General features: G+C 30.6%; 1 protein-coding gene across 1 annotated transcript in view; it reads left to right on the plus strand.

Annotated features, from left to right (window-relative positions):
* Positions 1–20,760, plus strand: part of LOC129976356 (thyrostimulin beta-5 subunit-like) — a 38,113-nt gene extending 17,353 nt beyond the window's left edge. The window contains exons 2-3 of the mRNA XM_056089883.1: positions 16,529–16,750; positions 19,758–20,760. Coding sequence (XP_055945858.1) covers positions 16,529–16,750; positions 19,758–20,018 — 483 coding nt within the window. The 3' untranslated portion in view covers positions 20,019–20,760. The remainder of the gene's footprint in view (positions 1–16,528; positions 16,751–19,757) is intronic.
* The last annotated feature ends 260 nt before the right edge of the window (positions 20,761–21,020 follow it).

Consider the following 21,020-nt stretch of genomic DNA (forward strand, 5'->3'; position numbering starts at 1 on the left):
ATATTTTTTACTGAAACAAAGCATTTTTTTATAATCTGATTACTGAAAATAGAGTCACTCAGCGTTTAAACTTTATGGGCACTAAAGAATATCTTTTTAAATTTATGTAATATCTTAAGAGTTGGTCAACAAAATTTTCTTAGATTCATTATGAGCAGATCGATTCATTAACAATGTTTAATTTTAAATGCATCAAACACTAAGAAAATAAAACGAATCGTTTAAAATAAACGGTTGAAAACGGTAGAATTTATGCTTTAAATTAAAGTGGAAAGAATTTATCTTCAATTAATATAATAATATTTTTTACTGAAACAAAGCATTTTTTTATAATCTGATTACTGAAAATAGAGTCACTCAGAGTTTAAACTTTATGAGCACTAAAGAATATCTTTTTTAATTTATGTAATATCTCAAGAGTTTGTCAACAAAATTTTCTTAGATTCATTATGAGCAGATCGATTCATTAACAATGTTTAAATTTAAATGCATCAAACACTAAGAAAATAAAACGAATCGATTAAAATAAACGGTTGAAAACAGGTTTTAAAAAAACTACTTAAAAAACGATGTACTTAAAACTATAAGTATATACAAAAATTATATAACTAACATAAATACAATTTACTTACAAAAGCATGCAACTAACCCAAAAATAATTTAAATCATCCATTGATAACGTTGTCATGGCAACAATCAGAACAGAATGCGCATGCGTGAATTTTCTTCGCCGGTTACGTAACGCAAATACGTGATTTTTTCTACGCCAGTTGGGGTAACGCTATGCGGATTAGAAATTTTTAATTTCCTTTATTCTGTTTTATTTTAATTCAAAAGTACTTCAGAATGAATCTGAAAGATTGATTCATTAACAATGTTTAATTTTAAATGCATCAAACATTAAGAAAATAAACAGAACCGATTGAAATAATCTGCCGAAAAATTTTAACCCTAGCCTCATTACTGTTGGGAGAAAAAAAAACTGAAGCCTTTCTCGTTTGGCGCTGGGGATAATGGAAGATTTTTTTGGCGGAAAAGTTGGCGGTGGGGAAAATGGAAGATTTTTTTGGCGTGAAAGTTAGTTTTTAATTAATAATTAAAATTCTAATTAAAAATTCGAAAAAAGAAACCCCAGGTGCACATTCCCAACCTCCAAGGTATACATGTACCAAATTTGGTAGCTGTGTGTCAAACGGTCTGGCCTGTAGAGCGCCAACACACACACACACACACACACATTGAGCTTTATTATAAGTATAGATAATTTTTTACTATATTTGAATTTTATTTACATTTTTTTAAAGAAAAATTATTTTATCTAAAGTCGACCAGATGATAATAATAAAAAAGAATTGCTAGAATCTCCATTAAAGATTGTTGAAATTGTCCAGTGTACAAACTGGATTTATCTATCTAAATAACCCCATTCCAGATTGCAAAGGAAAATTGCAATCTCATCAGCATTTTATGCTATCCTGAGCACTTCTGGAATACTTATCCAGATTCTATCTACTTGCAATAAAAACAAGACAAAAGTCATCGAGTTTTGCTTCGCCACTTGGCTGATTTAGAGATGGTATAATATTGAAAACTGCTCTGAAACCAAAATACCATGTTGCCATTTTCTATCACACTAATATGAAAAAGTAACTAAATATCTGGAAGTGAACCTTCTTGCCTGAGAAAATACTCTGTTAAATGGCATCCTGAACATACGATTAGCCAAGAAAATAAGGTGGACGAACAATACCTAGTTCATTAGTAATGTTTAGAATAACCTTTGCCTCTACCAATAATAAATATGGGTCAACTTCAATTTAAGGTACAAATTCAGCTTCTAAAATGTTGCAAGAAAAATTATAGCTAACATATTGGTTGAAGTAATTATGACTTTACTAACAGAACACTAAGAATAATTCATTGACCTTGCATATCGGAATAGTATTACATTTGGCGCAACATACCAGCAGCATACCTCTACCAATAATAAATATGGGTCAACTTCAATTTAAGGTACAAATTCAGCTTCTAAAATGTTGCAAGAAAAATTATAGCTAACATATTGGTTGAAGTAATTATGACTTTACTAACAGAACACTAAGAATAATTCATTGACCTTGCATATCGGCATAGTATTACATTTGGCGCAACATACCAGCAAAACTGAATATGGTGTTTTATGAATCCAATGCCATGAAAAGCAATATTCCTTTCCCTCCCAATCGAGTAGGTAATTTTACAAATCTATTTGTCGAATTGACTCCAAGTATAGGTCAATTTCAATATAAGGTACAAGTTCAGTTCCTTAAATATTAAGAGAAATTATAACTAACATATTGGTTGAAGCAGTTATGAATTTACTAACGGAAGACTAAGAACAATTCCTTGACCTTAAATATCGGCATAGTTTTACATTTGGCGCAACATACCAACAGAACTGAATATGGTGTTTTATGAATCCAATGCCATGAAAAGCAATATTCCTTTCCCTCCCAATCGAGTAGGTAATTTTACAAATCTATTTGTCGAATTGACTCCAAGTATAGGTCAGTTTCAATATAAGGTACAAGTTCAGTTCCTTAAATATTAAGAGAAATTATAACTAACATATTGGTTGAAGCAGTTATGAATTTACTAACGGAAGACTAAGAACAATTCCTTGACCTTAAATATCGGCATAGTTTTACATTTGGCGCAACATACCAACAGAACTGAATATGGTGTTTTATGAATGCAATGCCATGAAAAGCAATATTCCTTTCCCTCTCAATCGAGTAGGTAATTTTACAAATCTATTTGTAGAATTGACTCCAATTATAGGTCAGTTTCAATATAAGGTACAAGTTCAGTTCCTTAAATATTAAGAGAAATTATAACTAACATATTGGTTGAAGCAGTTATGAATTTACTAACGGAAGACTAAGAACAATTCCTTGACCTTAAATATCGGCATAGTTTTACATTTGGCGCAATATACCAACAGAACTGAATATGGTGTTTTATGAATCCAATGCCATGAAAAGCAATATTCCTTTCCCTCCCAATCGAGTAGGTAATTTTACAAATCTATTTGTCGAATTGACTCCAAGTATAGGTCAGTTTCAATATAAGGTACAAGTTCAGTTCCTTAAATAATAAGAGAAATTATAACTAACATATTGGTTGAAGCAGTTATGAATTTACTAACGGAAGACTAAGAACAATTCCTTGACCTTAAATATCGGCATAGTTTTACATTTGGCGCAACATACCAACAGAACTGAATATGGTGTTTTATGAATACAACGCCATGAAACACAATATTCCATTCCCTCCCAATCAAATAGTTTTTCAAATATATTTGGCAAATTGACTCCAAATGTGGGTCAACTTCAATATAAGATACAATTTCAGCTCCTCAAATGTCGCCAGGAGAAATTGAAATCTTTGTTAGAATAATAATAAATCTACTAATGGAAGAGTAAGAACAATTCCTAGACTTTGTATATACAGTATAAACTCGCATTTGGCACAGAATGCCACAGCATCGAATATGTTTTATGTGTCCTATGCCCCAGAACGCAGTATTACATTTTCTTCCAATACATTGTATATTAAGCATAACCTTACATTTGGCACAGAATACCAGCAGAATCGAATATAGAATTTTATGTGGTTATGCCATAAAACACAATATTCTATGCTCTTCCCGTGCGTTGTATATCAAGCATAACCTTGCATTTGGCACAGAATGCCTGTAAAACCGAATATAGCATTTTATTGCCTGTGCCATAAAACACACTATTCCATGCTTTTCCAGCCCAATAGGTTTTTTGTTAATAATTTTATAGAAGGTTCATAAGCACTCCTCTCATGACCAATTTTTCAAAAATGAATTATGTATATTTATATAAGTTTTGAACTCTTATTAAACAATTACTATTCTAATATATATATGAGTATTGTTCAGTTCCCTTGGCCTTTTAAATGTGCCAAAATTACAAAATGAACTAATTTTAAAGCAAGCCTTATATTGACTCCGTATATCCATTGACGAAGTGCAGCTGTGGCGCTTCCATTTCGGGATGAAATGAACATACATCTGGACTTTTGTATAATCCTGTTTCCCATGTTTATATATAGTATAACATGATTTAGCTCATGTCTCCAGTTTTCAATCTACTTCCAAAATAGGAAAATATTCTAACTACGTGCCTTAGACAGATTTACTAATATGCATATCATTTTATTTTTTTATACAAACCTTCTCTTTCCCTTTTCATAGCAATCTAAAAAAGCAACAAATACAGAAATACCCAAAAACCAATAAATAATTCCTCATATTAATGGGAACGATATATCGGTTTTTCTTCGATAAAAAAAGGAATTATTTCGTGCGGAAGCATTTGAGTGGATGAAAAATAATTCAAGTAAAGAAAAAAATGTTGCATTCATTACATTAATTCCATTCTTTTTTTAATATTAATTCAGAAATTCAAATAACGATTCAAATTTATGTGCATGAAATTAATGCAGATAAAATAAAATCTCAATGCTTAACTTGGAAACAAAATCCTTTTTGAAAAAGAATTGGTATTTTTTTTAATCTTAGATAAAAGTTAAAATACTCTTCTACAAACCTCAGATTCCCTTAATGTTTAAAAATAATTATCCGAAATTCTAGACGCCATATATGTATGCCGATTTCTCTTATTAATAAAGTTTTAATAGATCACAAATGGTGGTAGTTTATTTTAAAGATAAAACAAATATATTCGTAGATAACAAAAGTACCTAAGAAAAACGTTACTCTTCTAAAAATTTAATTATATTAAAAATTTTGATGAGATTTAAAGTGATTTATTTCAAGGATGTTTTCTAATATTGATGAAAGAATGTGTTATTCTAAGTCCAAAGTTTTAACATTTATTTTTTATAATAGGTCTGGTTATCACTATAGATAAAATACAGATAAATAAACTGATATACATATAAACATTTTAAAATTATACGAATAGCATAAACTTTTTATTTTCTTCTGTTCTAATGCTGCAAAAATTTCAATTCTCTTAGAATATTTTAGAAGATAGATTGGAGGTACAGTTCCAAATTTCCACTGTTAACATTAGATGAAAAACTATCGTCAGTTTGCCGCAACTGTATAAAATTTTATCTTAAAGTCTATAGCCCCTATTAAAAAAAACTACTGTCTAAATTCTATTTTTAATAAGTCAGTTAAAATAACGTAATCTTTTTCTCTTTTATATAAACTGTTAAGACACTCTGGATCATCCTAAGCAATTCTGATTTTTAGCTCCTTATGCTAAAAATAATCGCTTTGGATTTCACTTAAAAGTGACGTAGATCTCATATTTTATACTTACCAGTTAATAGTTTATATTGAAAATATATAAAATAGATTTTTAAATAACTTAAATTATATTAAACAGAAGAATATGAAAAAAATTTAAATTATAAAAAAAGACAAAAATAGAAGAAATTAGATTTTTTTTAAAAATTATTAATTTTCTTTCGAAGAACATTTTCCTTTATAAGTAATATATTAAACACATGCCAGATATATTTGAAAGTCGTATTAACTTCTGAAGCACAATACCAAGTGTCTTATCAAATTTTAAATGAACTTAGCCATGAATAAAATTTCTTGATTAAAAAATATTTTAAATTCTGATTACCTAACCCATAATTATTTTCATAGATGTAATAAACATAAATAAGCGATTTTCAAATATCTCTATTTTCGATATGGAACCAATGCATTTTCTTCAGTGATTTTATATATATCTATATATCTATATATATATATATATACATACATATATATATATATATATATATATATATATATATATATATATATATATACATATATATATATATATATATATATATATATATATATATATATATATATATATATATATATATATATATATATATATATATATATATATATATACATATATATATATATATATATATATATATAGAGAGAGAGAGAGAGAGAATAAAATTTTTGTTGTTACCTTTTTATTTCATAAATAATTAAATATAGCGATAAATAATGGAAGTACTGGGTCCATTGCTCCGATTTAGAAAAATTTATGTGGTTGCTATAGCAGAATTTTTAAATGCCGTTGACGCTTTCGCTTAGTGCAATTATAAATTAGAGGTTATTTTTCTCTATATTTGAATATTCCCTGGCTCTACAATAGACACTTTAAGAGCTCTTTGTCAAGTTAATGGTTCGGTTAAAGCTTATGATCTGCAGAGCCATTATTAGTACAGCCAACAACTACAATTGATATGAAGAATTCTGCATAATTGAGAGTGTATCAAGTCTGAGTTAATAGAATTTCTTAGCAGACTTACAATAGAAGCTAAAAGAATTCTTTTTTGAGCTACACATATGATAGTCAATGACTAGCATAAATGCAGTTAATAACCTCACTTATCAATACGTACAGTGTTCATATCAGAATTGTTTCAATTTTAAAGCAGCCAGATTAGCGAGGCTCGTGTATTTTTAGGAAATCTGATGCTCCATGGAACGATAGAATCTGTGAAAAAGGACTTTTTATTTTATAGTTGACTTAATAATCATTTTTCTTAAGGCTTTGCCCTATAGAGTTAAAAGCAAAAGCATCAGATATATTGACAAGTGAGCGAAATTCTCACATATCTTTTACAAGAAAATTCTTACTGGGTAATATATTAAGAATTGATCAATCAATAGTAAAGAAGAAAATGTTGAATGGTTGAAAATTAAAGTTCAAAATTTTGAAAAAAAAATGCATGTTATATTTGCAAGTAAAATCTAGAAGACGAATTATCTTGCTGTGACTCTCTCAATCCAAGGTCGTATCTTCCACGTTGTGTACGGTTTTATAGTTATTTTCTGTTTATTCCTTTCTTGTGGTGTCTTCTGTAATTCATTCTTTTCTTCTGTGCAGTTTTCTCGTGGTATTTTGCTTTCGTCAGTCAATTTTTAATACAATAACTGATTGATTCTTTCGGCCTCTTTTGGCAAATAAAAGCGAATTTCGATATTTTTTTAAAACATTTTATAATAGAGACGTCAGAAACCTCCTTGATGTCACTAAAAGATATGAATAGGTCCAACGCTTATTATTTTTTATACGTTTCTGCTAATATTCTTGATTTATCTTCTAGTGGTGCTTTTTTTTTTTTTTTTTGCATGTGTCTTATTTTTTTCTGGATCTGCTTTGTATTTTCCCTTTGTATTTGTGTCATTCACTTATTACTCACTTTTTAAAATGGCTTCATATTGTGTTTTAGATATTGGTTACGTTGTTTTATATTGCTGTACAGTATATTATACCTTTTATCCTTTGGACAGTGCGAAATTATTTTCATGATTAACTTTTTAATTAATTAATTATTTTTTATTTATCTCTATATACTTTTAAATTTGGCTGGGATAGCCCGATCGGCAGGGTGTTGGATTCGCATCCCTTGGGATACGAGTTCGAACCCCGCTGACCGAAGATTCTCACTGTGTGTGGCTAGCACACGTACAAATCTGCCGTGTTCACAAAGTTCTCCATGTAGAGAATAATACTACTGGGGATACTGGTTCAGAGGTGATCGTTCCCTGATTCAGGTCTAAATTACAATCTGTGGATGAGTGAATGAAAGGCATGAATGAAGCCCGCCCCGTAAAAAGGGTTGTAACGTATGAGTAGCTAAGTCGTACTCTTGGCCCTAGTTGGGGCTACTGAGAAAACAAGAGACACTCATTCGGCTTAAATCGATGTTCTGCTTTAAACGGTAGACCACCCATTTTTGGCTTTAAAGTGCCATAAGTTACAACACAGCTTTTCAATTTAGTCTCTTGAATCCAGAATTAATTTGCTTACTATTTAATTTAAATATTTTATTTTAGTCAAATGAACTATAATGTATGCCCTTATTTACTGCCCATATTCTGGCAATGATTGTAAGCCTTTCAATAAATAAATAATGGTTCTCTCCCCGGCGACCTTCAAGGTCACACCCTCTGGGGTAAGCGTCATGGGTCAGATCAGAACAATGCTTATTATGTGAAAAATAAGTTAATATAGAATGTGCTAATTATTCCATTGAAAGTTATTTTTACCATTTCTTTGTGAAAATTTGACGGCATTCTATAGTTCTATCTATATACTACAGACTCCGTTTTAATTTACATTAGATGAGTGTTAACTTTTTACATTAGGAGAGACAACAAATACAAAATACAAAAGATTTGACAAAATGACCCTAATAGAAGCCATATCTAGCCAGAGGCCATGCGGGAAACTTGATGGAGCCGCCGAAGAGCAACCCCACCTAGCATGAAAAAACAAACTACATTTGATGATATTGGACCCTTGCAAACAATAAAGAACCCTCAAGAGAAAATGCATATTGGTACAAAAAAAGAATAGAAAAAAAATTACATATTAAGTTTTGAAACATTAAAAATGCATAAAATACATTAAATGAGTGATAACTTTTTACATTAGGAGAGAGCTAAATACAAAAGACTTGACAAAATGCCCCTAATAAAAGATTTAATGACTGGAATTTTTGTAAGTTATTCGACAACAAGAGACATCCAATTTCTTCATCCGAAATAATTTACTATTCTAGTAATAAAATCCCTTACCAAATTTCACCTATCTGCATTGCTGCAGTTTTAAGTCATCACATTCACATGAACAAACGCTTACAGACAGACAAATATTAAATATAATTTGTCAAGAGTCTGGCGTTTTTATTTTTAGTATTAACATATCTTCAGTTAGATATTTAATGTAAACAATTTTTTTGAGTTTTCTATGATAAAGTGAATACAAAGTATTCATAATTTTGAAGCAAAACATTTATGATATGTTACCCATTTCCAATTACATATAAAATATTATTTGAAAGGGCGCAGTGCAGTTATAATGAACTTGACATTTCCTTTCTATACAAAAGCATGTTGCATGAAAAGCGACCAGAGGCCTCCTAATTGTTTCACCTACCACTTGTGTAATCATTCCGTTGAAGTGTAATACTCGCCAAGAAGCTGAAATAACTATCATTAATGGTTGCCGGGACTCGTAAACACGATGTTTACAATTCGATTACAGCGTTCCAACCCTTGGATCGCCGTAACTTTCTAGGATTTTATTTGCCGTATTACGACGTCGTCTATTTTCTAAGGATAGTTATACGGAATTCTATACGAGAATCAACACTCGATAACAATTGTTATTTTCTTTTGGAAAAAAAATGTTATACAGAATTTTGGGCAGTAAATACATAATGCAGTGAAATGGTCGCAATTTACTACTGTGGTAAAAATTATGCGGGATACTTTATTTAAAATGCATGTATAATATATATGGTCTTAAAAATATTTTTATCAAATATTTATTCGATTTCTATAAAAATCTAACATCAGCTAAAAAAATTTTCCATTTTATCTCCTGAAAATAATCTTGTTTTTGAAAGAGATACGAATTTTGAATTTGTCAAATTTCCGAATTGCACATGTAATTGCTTGAAGAATACGCAATGAAATTTGTTTGTGTAAAAAAGGAATTCTTGTGACAAAAATTGAAAAAAAATTGTCAAATTTCCGAACTGTGAATGTAATTGAATAAGATTACGTATTTAAACTTGTTTACGCAAAGCAATTCTTCTGATAAAAATATTTGAAATAAAACGAAAAGCAAGTAAAAGTAATTGTTTGAAGAGGGTGCAAAATATGCCAAAGATGAATCACACTGTGGAAGATCATAAACACATTCCAATAAAAAAAAGTTGGTGTTGCCATTTGAAAATTTTGAAATTTTGTCATAACCGTAACCGTAACCATTTGCAACCGTAACTGTTGTTTTCCATGCGGTTCTTGAGCGCATGCCTCAAAATACTTTGAACTAAAATTTTATTCCATCTTTGTGAATGTTATGAAAGTTATGGTCACCTATATCGGGCTAGTGTTTTTTTAATCACCCGGTGTATTTTTGTTTGACCATTTACTCTCCTAAGCAATGAAGAGTAAATTCTAAAAATTAAAGGAAAATGAATATAAAATATTGTCATATTTCGATGTTTCGGACTGAAGTTTGGAATATTCTTTAATCACTTGTGTTCATTTCATCACGATAAAAGAATTGTTTCAAAATAATTATAACAAATACATGGAGAATGTCGATAATTCTGAAATTTTGGCACAAACACCGTTAAGACTCAATTTCTTGGAATTGCTCCAAATCATTTGATGCCCTGTCATGGGAGTTATAAAATACAGTGACGAAACGAAATCGAGTCAGTTGTAAGAGTAGCAGATGAGTCGAGAAAAGTGAGTAGTTAAACGAATTCTCTGTCATACGAGTTTCCCCGAGCAATTTCTACTATTACTATTGTTTGCTACCTATTTGCTGCTGGTGTGCTACTGTTTGCAATAAGCACTGCTCTTGAATCTGCTTAGGATATGTTTTATTACTTGTAATTTCCTGTAAAGTGAAACATTATTATTTCTTATTGAGTCTTTTGGATATTTCATGTGTACTCCATTTTTCGAATATTTCTGTAATAACATAATTACGGATTTTACCATGATAATTGAATGCTTCTCATATTGAATTGTGTGGGTTGCTGTCCCAACTATTAATGCCTGACAGAATTCCTTCATTGATATTAGAAATGACGAGCAGTAATAGAAAGAAAGGAAATAAATAATTAAATCTCACATGAATCATAAATTTATAAATAATGTAAAATAAATATATATGATTATATTTAAATAGAGTTTATCTATTTTGTAAAATGTTAAAAAGGAAAAAGAAATTGCATTTTTTTGCTGTCGAATTCTTATTTCGTATCTTCAAATAAACATTTGGATATATTGAATTCTGAAGGCTGTAAACTAGCATTAAGTAACTTTAATGTATTCTAGGCCATTGGTATACAAGAAAATATGTTCCAGTAAATTATTTCCTCTTTGGTAGTTAAACCATCATTGTTCCAATTTTAAGTTTTATAATCAAATAATGAGTTAGAAAACACATACTATTTGGATTCGAATTTTTCCTACTTGGATTTCAATTGGACCGAACATCATCTAATTGAATCATCATCATTTTGAATTCAACTTGGTTATATTTTCTTGAAAAATAGAAAAAAAAAACATTAAAGTGTTTTCCTAATCATTGCATGTTTTACATATGTTATTCTGTCAGTAAGTTTTGTTTGCGTTTTCTTGAATTTGCTGCTTTTTAACTTCTTAATGCTTCGATTAGTTTTATTGGTAAAATTAAACAATATATCGGCTTCAACATTTTTTTTTTCATGAATTTTTAAAAATATGTTTGATACTTCAACTTACAGGCATTTTTTTGTCGCTGCCAAAATTTTGTGAATATTTATTTTAGTTTATAAACATGAGAAATTATATGAAATAATTGGCTTTCTGCAATTTATAATATTCATTATTTTTCTTATTTAATTATATCTTTAGAATAGAGATCAGGACTCAATCAAAGTTAGATTTTCAGTTTTTGTTTCTGCCCTTTTTAGTAAAATCTATTTAATTATTAATCATAATTTTAATAAAATTATTGATAAATTTTTCAATTCATTTTTAAATTTCTCATAATTTATTTTAAAGTATAAAAGAGTTAATTGAAAAAAACTTATCAGAAATTTTGAAACCATTTTTGTCACATTTCAACATTAAAAAATATTTTGCCATATTTTTAACAATACAGTACTTGAAAAAATTGAATGCTTAAGAATTAATAGTTTAATGAAATAAAATGGTGAATTAATATCGCAGTCAAACCATTAAATTAAAAAGTGTAATATATTAATCTCTTGACACGTATAATCGTTTGCTCCGGTTTTTATTTCTTCATTCAGTGATAAGATAAATAACTTTTCATTTTATTTATTTATTTAAATGGCATTATTCTTTTTATTTATGAAAGAATAGATTGCAATTGTATTTAATGGCGCAACTCATTGATACAAAAATTTTTACGGATACTTTTTTGGCATCAAAGTAAAATAAAAATGTGTCATAAATTTAAATTCAAACTTTAATGAAAACGATTTTTTAGCAAAGCATAAAAATTACTGTTTCTTGTAACGTTAATATGAAGTATATCTGACAAAATCGAATAATTAACAACTGCATTGAAACATAAAGAGACAAAACATAACTTAAGCATGTTTAACGACGCAGAAATGTTTCAAATACTATCAAAATAACACGAGAAACAAAAATTACAAATTCTCTGATAAATGAAGAATTAAGAGTGGGATTAGCATTTCCGAAAACTCGCGACAAAAAAATGCACCTTACTATTTTCGACATTTTCTAAATGAGAGTAAATCCTTCTAACGGCATTAAATCCAATTATTTCATCAATAAGGGAAAAGGAATCTTCAGATTCATTTTTATTGACTTAGATCAGATGAGAGGGTAAATTTTTAGAACAGAATCCTAAACAGAATAGAATGAAATTGGTAGAAGTTAAGTTCTAGAATTATATTATTATTTCTTAATTGTTTTTTATTGTTTATTTGTTTTTAGCATAATTCTATCTTTTTAGTATTTAAGTCAATAAATGTTTGAAAATTTCGGTAATAATGATTACGACAAATATAGCATCTCACCTTTTAAAGGATAAGTGAGTGAAATAAAACGTTCACTGATATAAACCATAAATATTCGTTGATTAGTGTTGGGATCTAAGAATTTAACTTTTTGCATCAAATTAATTCTTCTAAACTAATAAATATAAGGAATTCAAATATACGGCTACTAAACTACATAAAGAATGCAAATATAAGGATAAGGTGACGAATTTTCATAAGGAACGGCAGTATAAGGAGACTAATATGAATAAGGGATGCAAGGAAAAAAATAAGACTACTAATTTGCGTCAATCTTATGTTATCGGGTAGTAAGTATTATTTCATTCAAAGCTTTGCCAAATTTTGTATGTAAGTTGACTCAATAATGGAACATAAAGAAAAGGAGTTTTAATTTGCATCTGAGAATTTTTATATCTAGAAATGAAGATTTTCTCCAAAATGGCTGTAACGTTTTGTAAATTTATCGATTTCGAGTAATTTTTAAATGGTGAAAATGGTTTTAAAATAGAGTATTCAACCATTATGATAATTTCATGTAGAAATTGATAGGTTTCAACTGGAAAAGTTAAATTTTTACCAGAACAAATAAGTAAAAAACTAAACAATAAAGAAAAAGAAAAATGAATATCAACTCTTGGAGAATTATTTGATGATAGAAAAATCGTCTGCCATAAAACAGCTGGAAGCAAAAAGAATTCTGGGATGACAGAAGAATCATGTAATCATCCAATCAGTTTAGTTTTTTTAAAACTGGAGTTGATTATTTACATTTTTTTTTTATGCTCGTGACAACAGAATTTGAAACAAAAACAAAAAAACTCAATGTTAATGAATAAATTGTGCTTGGAATAATACTTTTTTACGCGTAATAAAGTGATAACAGCCCATTTTGAAAATTATTTGTTAAATTATGAAACTCTTGTTAAGAAACTCCAGTCATAAGTAAAAAATTTGGTGTTTTTACCGAAAGAAAAAAGAATTTTCTTTAAAAACATAGTAGATTAAAGAATTGTAAATATAGAAATCTATTGTTTATCATTTCGCAAATTCAATTATATAAATACCCTGCTATAAATAAAAATGGTTCCCAGAAAAATCTTTTGAAAGTTAGATCATGATCTGATTATAAGTGAATATTAGTTATCCGTGATTGTTGCACTGCCCAATTCAGTAGATTATCAGCAGTTTCCTCTTTTTTTTAGTACAAAAAATTATCCATTTTCTTAAAGAAATCTATCGTGATGTGTGAAAGCATTATTTACAAAAGAAAATTTACAACATTTACAATTTATAAACATTTTTTATGAAGTCAATTATTATCCATTTTCTTTTTGAAAATTTGCAATTTACAAAAGTTTTTATTCCATATAAAGTCAATTATTTTCCATATAATAAACGTTAAATACGTCGAGCCAGTTTAGCTATGGATTTTATTAAGGTGTTACGATGTCGTAGATGTATCTTAGTAAAATATTTTTACTGAAGAATCCGTCCAGTGGGTTTATAGTGAAAAGTCCAACGATCTCAATAACTTTTAACGATGCTTTATTCTATACGAAAACAGAAATAGATATAAAACGAAACAGATAACAGATCATACCCAAAGAGTACACAAAGAAGCAGCTCACAAACAAACAAAAATCGTTAATAAGCAGCCTAAACATCGCAAAATACTCAAAGATAACTCCCTGAAGATCAACAAGAAAGAGTTCAATTCACTATTACTGGCTCACTCTCGTCTGTGCATTTCGGCTTTTTACAGTTCTTGTGACAAGATAGAAAATGTTCAAAATAAACGCTGGAATTCGAATTCTGAAGAATTCTCAAATATGCTCAATTCTTCGTTTTTTGTCGCCAAAGTTACCAAATTCGACAAGCTGTCGCAAAATAATCGCCGAGCCTGGAAAGCATTGACTTTACACGCATGCAACAGTTATTAATATATCTATAAAACCAACTTCCTTACAAAACAGATTTACTGCACAGGGAACCAATATTACATATTCGTAATAATACAGATAAAAGCAAACAAAAGGAATAATTTATTTAGCCATACGAATATTCGTATGTATCAGTGAGTACCCATGTATTAAAATGAATGGTAAATTCATCTTCATCAATATATCAATAGAAAAAAAAACATTTGCGTTTTAAATTACATCCGTTTAGAAAAATTTCATTCACATAATTTTAATCCACATCAACCTCCATATAATTTCAAAATCAATGGAATAAATACAGGAATCAAATAAAGCATGAACTAAATAAAAAAAGGAAACTATTCTAAAACTAAAAACCGAAAGAAGAGAATACCTTGCCATGCGAGACGATCAAACGTGATCTTTTTTCTCGGATGAATGCACGAATGCGGTTTGCCACGTTTGACGCCTTGCTTCTCAATCTTCGGAAGTTAATTTGTTGAATTTCATGTTCAATATTCTCTTTCAAGTCATGGATAAAATGTGCCCCATTCGCAAAAGCACTTATTTTTAGGTAGAAAAAAATTAAGAGGTTGAAAAATTGAGTTTAGTTATTAATGTCCCGTTTTAAAGCAACACTAGGACTATTTTGGGACGGACCTCGTCATTTTGAACCGCGGTCAGATGACGAGGACGACACCTGATCTGGCACTCCCCTCTCCACACCACATCAGCGGGTGGACATTTGCCCCGAACGGTTTAACATGTACCAGACCTGCTTATACGACGGTTCTTCTGTGGAATCGGATCACGAATCTCAAACCCTGCGGTTCCGAAGCCGATACCTTACCACCAGGACACCGCAGGCCGGTTGAAAAATTGGGAAAAAAAGGTGCAAAATTTCTTCGGAAATCAAGTGTTCATACAAAACACCTTTGAGAAAAGACATGTTTTTTCAAGTTTTTGTTTTTCATTTATGCAAAGAGTCTGTAATCATTGTTTAATTGCTACTTTAAGTGAATTCTAAATGAGGTCAGGAGAAAGAAATACTTCTCTGTTACTTTTTAATTCATGAAATAGCTTTTAGCTTTATGGTATACGAAGCATGTAAAGAGAAAATATTTTGATCATTAAAAAATTTGAATTCGAAAATTTGATGAGTCTCTGTGCCTCGCAACTCCATGAATCCTAAAAAACATATGTTTGGAATTTTATTTGTCCTCTTTTGATTACAATAAATCGAAAACATAGATGAAATTTGATTTATAGAAATTTGATTTAGAGCAAACAAGTAGATTTTTTTATTAGAATTTCAACGAATTTCTTTCAGAGGAAATTTGTCCGTTAATCTGTCCGAATAAATGTTAATAAATAACTATAAAACGAATAGAGCTAGATAGATGAAATTTGATGGACAAATTTAACATCTATAGCTTATTTAATTAATGTTAGTTTAGACTGTTTCCAATCAATTTGGAGAATAATCTCTGCTCGAACCTATACTTTAAACGCATAATAACGATGATCTTAGCGCGGTAATTCAAAAACGCATGATTTAAGTGCACAAAATTTGGTATGTATTTTTATTTTATTGCAATTGCATTTGTATTTCGCGTTTTGATCCAAATATATAATCCAATCCAAAATACAGAATCAATTTTCGGATACTTCTGTATTAACCGTGCACAACATTTGTGAAGGATTTTGGAAATAATTTTAGCATTCATGGCATTTACGATCTTACCCAAGGTCACAGTTTTATTTAGAGGATGGGGAGGGGGGATATCAGAGAATAGGAAGGAAAGATTCGGAGAAACTGCCCCTTCTGATTTTCTATTTCAAATGCCTTAAGAAATAATAAATTAAACTCGATATAATTGATTGTCGGGTTTCTAGAGATTAGATGCTTATGAGTCTATTTTTGCTAATAAAACTTAATTACAGCAACGGATTATTTCTTTTTCTTCCTGCAGATGCTCATACGGTATCCGGAGCGACTTCTGTGTGTCGTGGTGTTCATCGTGCTTGTGGAGGCTAGCGTAGATAGCAGCGACCCGTACTCCACCTTCAAGAATGTCCTTCAGTGTCTGCGAAGAGAGTACACGCTGAGGGCGAGCCGATCCGACGATTTCGGGAGGCGGTGCTGGGACGTCATCCGGACCACTTCTTGCTGGGGCAGGTGCGATTCTTTTGAGGTGAGAATATTTCTTTTGAATCCTTGCGTATTACTATATTGAATACTAATCATCGGAAAAATATCGGGAAAGATAAATGTCTTCAAATTAGACTGAGTACCAATCACCGAAAAAACTTGGGAAAGATAAATGTCTTCAAATTAGATTGAATGCCAGTCTCCTAGAAAACTTGGGAATGGTAAATATCTTCAAATTAGACTGAATGCCAATCGCCGAGAAAACTTGGGAAGGATAAATATCTTTAAATTAGAATGAATCTTAATCAACGAAAAAACTTGTGAAAGATAAATGTCTTCAAATTAGATTGAATGCCAATCGCCGAGAAAACTTGGCAAAGATAAATGTCTTCAAATTAGACTGAATGCCAATCACCGAAAAACTTGGGAGAGATAAATGTCTTTAAATTAGACTGCATACCAATCACCGAAAAACTTGGGAAAGATAAATGTCTTTAAATTAGACTGAATGCCAATCACCGAAAAACTTGGGAGAGATAAATGTCTTTAAATTAGACTGCATACCAATCACCGAAAAACTTGGGAAAGATAAATGTCTTTAAATTAGACTGAATGCCAATCACCGAAAAACTTGGGAAAGATAAATGTCTTTAAATTAGACTGAATACCAATCACCGAAAAACTTGGGAGAGATAAATGTCTTTAAATTAGACTGAATGCCAATCACCGAAAAACTTGGGAAAGATAAATGTCTTTAAATTAGACTGAACGCCAATCACCGAAAAACTTGGGAAAGATAAATGTCTTTAAATTAGACTGCATACCAATCACGAAAACCTTGGGAAAGATAAATGTCTTTAAATTAGACTGAATGCAAATTACCGAAAAAACTTGGGAGAGATAAATGTCTTCGAACTAAACTGAATACCAATCACCTAAAAAAGTCAGGTGTGGTAAACGTTTTGCAATTAGACTGAATGCTAATCACCGTAAAAACTTGGGAGCTGTGAGCGGCTTCAAATTAGACTGAATACCAATCACAGAAAAATACTCAAGATTGGTAAACGTCTTTGAATTACACCGAATGTCAATTGCTGAAAAACTTCGAGAATAGTAGATGTCTTCAATCTAAACTGAATGCCAATCACTGGAAAATCATTGAGTCTTGTAGAAATATATTTGTAATCCCTTTTGACATAGCTACTTAGTTAAAATGACATCAATGCTGATTTTTAAAAATCCTGATCTGAATATTTGATCATTTTAAAACTGTTGTATATAAATCTCACCTATCATAAAGAGACCACGATTTAATCTATAAGTTGTCCTATTATGGTGCTCTTAACATAACATTGTAAGTACTTAAATAACGCTTCAAATCTGAAGGAATTTGATCGCATATTAAATGCTTGTAATGATATGAAAGTTTCACACATCAAATGTTCTTAATAGAAAAAAAGTGGAATGTTTTCCTTTATTTTCAAGTAGTACTGATTATATTGTGTGTAATATCCTTGAAAATATAAATGTTTGTATATGAATTTATCCCTTTCCTATATATTCTTTTTAATTCTAAAAACTAGCTACTTAAAAGTTAAATCACCATTACACAAATGTAAGATGAAAAAGGTGAAAATTACTCCTGGGGTATGCAGTTGCTACTTGAGTTTTAACTTAGTTCCTGCATTCTAGAGTAAACCCTTCTTGCAATTGATGGCATTTCCCTAATATTCAGTTTCCAACCTTCCTCGTGGGATTGATCACTTAATCTTGATTTTTAAGAGAAGTATTACCTGTTTTGGGTATTTTCTTTAAAAAATTGCAGTAAGGATGGTAATCATATTGTTCCATAGTTGAATATGTACTTAAGATAATGAGAAAGATGAATAAGTTCAATCGTTAACAGAATTTTGATATAATCTGACCAGTTTAGTTAAAAACATTCTAATTTTAAGACTCTTAAACAGCAAAGGCTTGGTAAATAGTATTTATAATTTAAAGTTTCCTGAAGTTGATTATCCAATGAATCAATGTTGCTCTTTTCTCAATTTGATTTCAAGGATGGATTTGTCGAATCCCTTTTCAGATTTGGATCGTGAAAATCAGATTGATGGTTTCTACAAAATGGTCACGATAAGAATACAGAGAACATCGAATTGTTGAGATTTTCGAAGGTGATAGGAGCCTTAAATATTGCTCTTCTTCTACCACATGTGGATATAAAATCTACAAAATCAACGAAGTTTTACACTGGCAGTCCGTTTATGCATTAGTGTTTCAATATGTTGTTCTTTCTAATGGCACTTGTCATAGACAAGGCCAATGACTTTAGAAGTCCGTGATTTTAAGCCAAGGGTGCGTCTCTTGTTTTTTCAGTAGAGTACGACTTAGCTACACAAATGTCAGAATCTTTTCTACAGGGCGACTTCATTCATGCATTTCATTCACTCATCCACAGATCGTAATTTAGACCTGAATCAGAGAGCGATCACCCCTGATCCAGTACCCTTAGTGGTATTACTCTCGACATGAAGTACTTTGCGACCCCGACAGATTTATACGTGCGCCAGCCACTACACACACGGAGAATCTTCGAGGGACGCGAATCCCTACCAATCAGGCTATCTTGGCCCAGTGTTGCAATATAATGTACAATAGTCCGGCCAGCGTCCTGGCATAGGGGTAGCGCGTCTTCCCCGTGATCTGGGCGTCCCGGGTTCGAGTTCCGGTTTGGGCATGGTTGTTCTTCTGTTGTTCTATCTGTGAGATGTGTGAATGTGCCCCCCTGTAAAAAGGGGTTGTGCAAGCAAATGAATGATGCGTGAGTGGCAAAGTCGTACTCTTGGCCCTAGTTGGCGCTGCTATAAAATATAAGAGACGTCCCCCTCAGGCTTAAATCGCTGTCTTCGTAACAGCGGGCTTGTCAGTGGCAAGTGCCATAAGAAACAAACAACAAACAAACAATAGTCCGATTATTAAACTACAGTGGATTATAGAACATATTGCATAATTATGAGCAGCATTCATGAAATTTTTTTCTATGTTTTTAGATCCCAGATTGGAGGTTTCCCTACAAGATCTCCATTCATCCCGTCTGCATGCACGATCAGAAAATCTTGCGAAAAGTGCGCCTACGCCACTGCGATCCCCCTGATACCGATGACGAATTACGGATTTACGAATACTACGACGCAGCTACCTGTTCTTGTGGCGTCTGCAACTCATCCGATACGTTCTGTGATTGGAAAGGTCACACTTCAAGCCAGAAGACTCTGCTGCCTGCCGGTTCAAGAGATGACGTCACAGACTAACCAGCTGATTGGCTATCGATGGGCATTATGATCCAGGATCCTGATATAAAAGAATTTTGTAATGACAATAATTGTAGTAGAAAGTAGAATGTTTAGAATACAGAACTGGCTGCGACGTCACTCGAATGTTCGATTTTAAAGCGAAAGATTTTGAGGAATCCTATTTTTTAAGTTACTTGATTGAAGCTCATTCATTTTGGTAACTGGTGCAAAAATAAATTTTTGTGACGTCGCTTTAAAGATTATTCCTTTTTTTAGAATATTCTGTAACTATGTAAATTGATCTTTTATGTACGATGCTTTAAGATACTTGTTCGTAATAGTGTAGCTTGAAAATAAAGACTCATTAATTGTCATAATCAATCACTGATAAAATCTATCTGAAATAGGTATATTATTTAATTTAATGCTATGTTTTCTGGGTAATTTGACAATTTTTATTGGTTCATAGAAGCCGCCGCTTAATGGAATGTGATATTAAGTTTTAGACTAATATAATTCTATTTAAAGACTAACACTTAGCATTGAGTGGTTTTCCACTTGCTGTTAGTTCTCCTTAAGAACACAAATTATAATTAAGAATACAGAGGACTAATCCATGACCTCTACAGTCAATAGAGATCGTAAAAGTTAAAGATGATTTCGGAATCACAGATACAATGACTGAGATTGTAGAATGGAATCAATTTATGTCATAGCAAAATGAGAAATATAACTCCACGTGTCATCCTAACAAGCAAAATATTAATGAATTATCTAATATTTAAAACTGTGTTTAAGTTTTTGTATTATTTTTTAACATTTGAAATATAAAAGTCATTATTTATAAACTTTAAATTTATTAGAAACAAATACTAGTCTTTTTTAATATAATTTTTAAATTTATTAGAAACAAATATTTGTCTAGTAATTTTTAATATAATTTTTAATTTAAATATCTAAATAATTGAAATTAATATATATATATATATCGATATTTGAAATTTTAAATAATTACTAACT

The sequence above is a fragment of the Argiope bruennichi genome, chromosome 7, assembly GCF_947563725.1.
Source record: "Argiope bruennichi chromosome 7, qqArgBrue1.1, whole genome shotgun sequence".
Taxonomy (NCBI): Eukaryota; Metazoa; Arthropoda; class Arachnida; order Araneae; family Araneidae; genus Argiope; species Argiope bruennichi.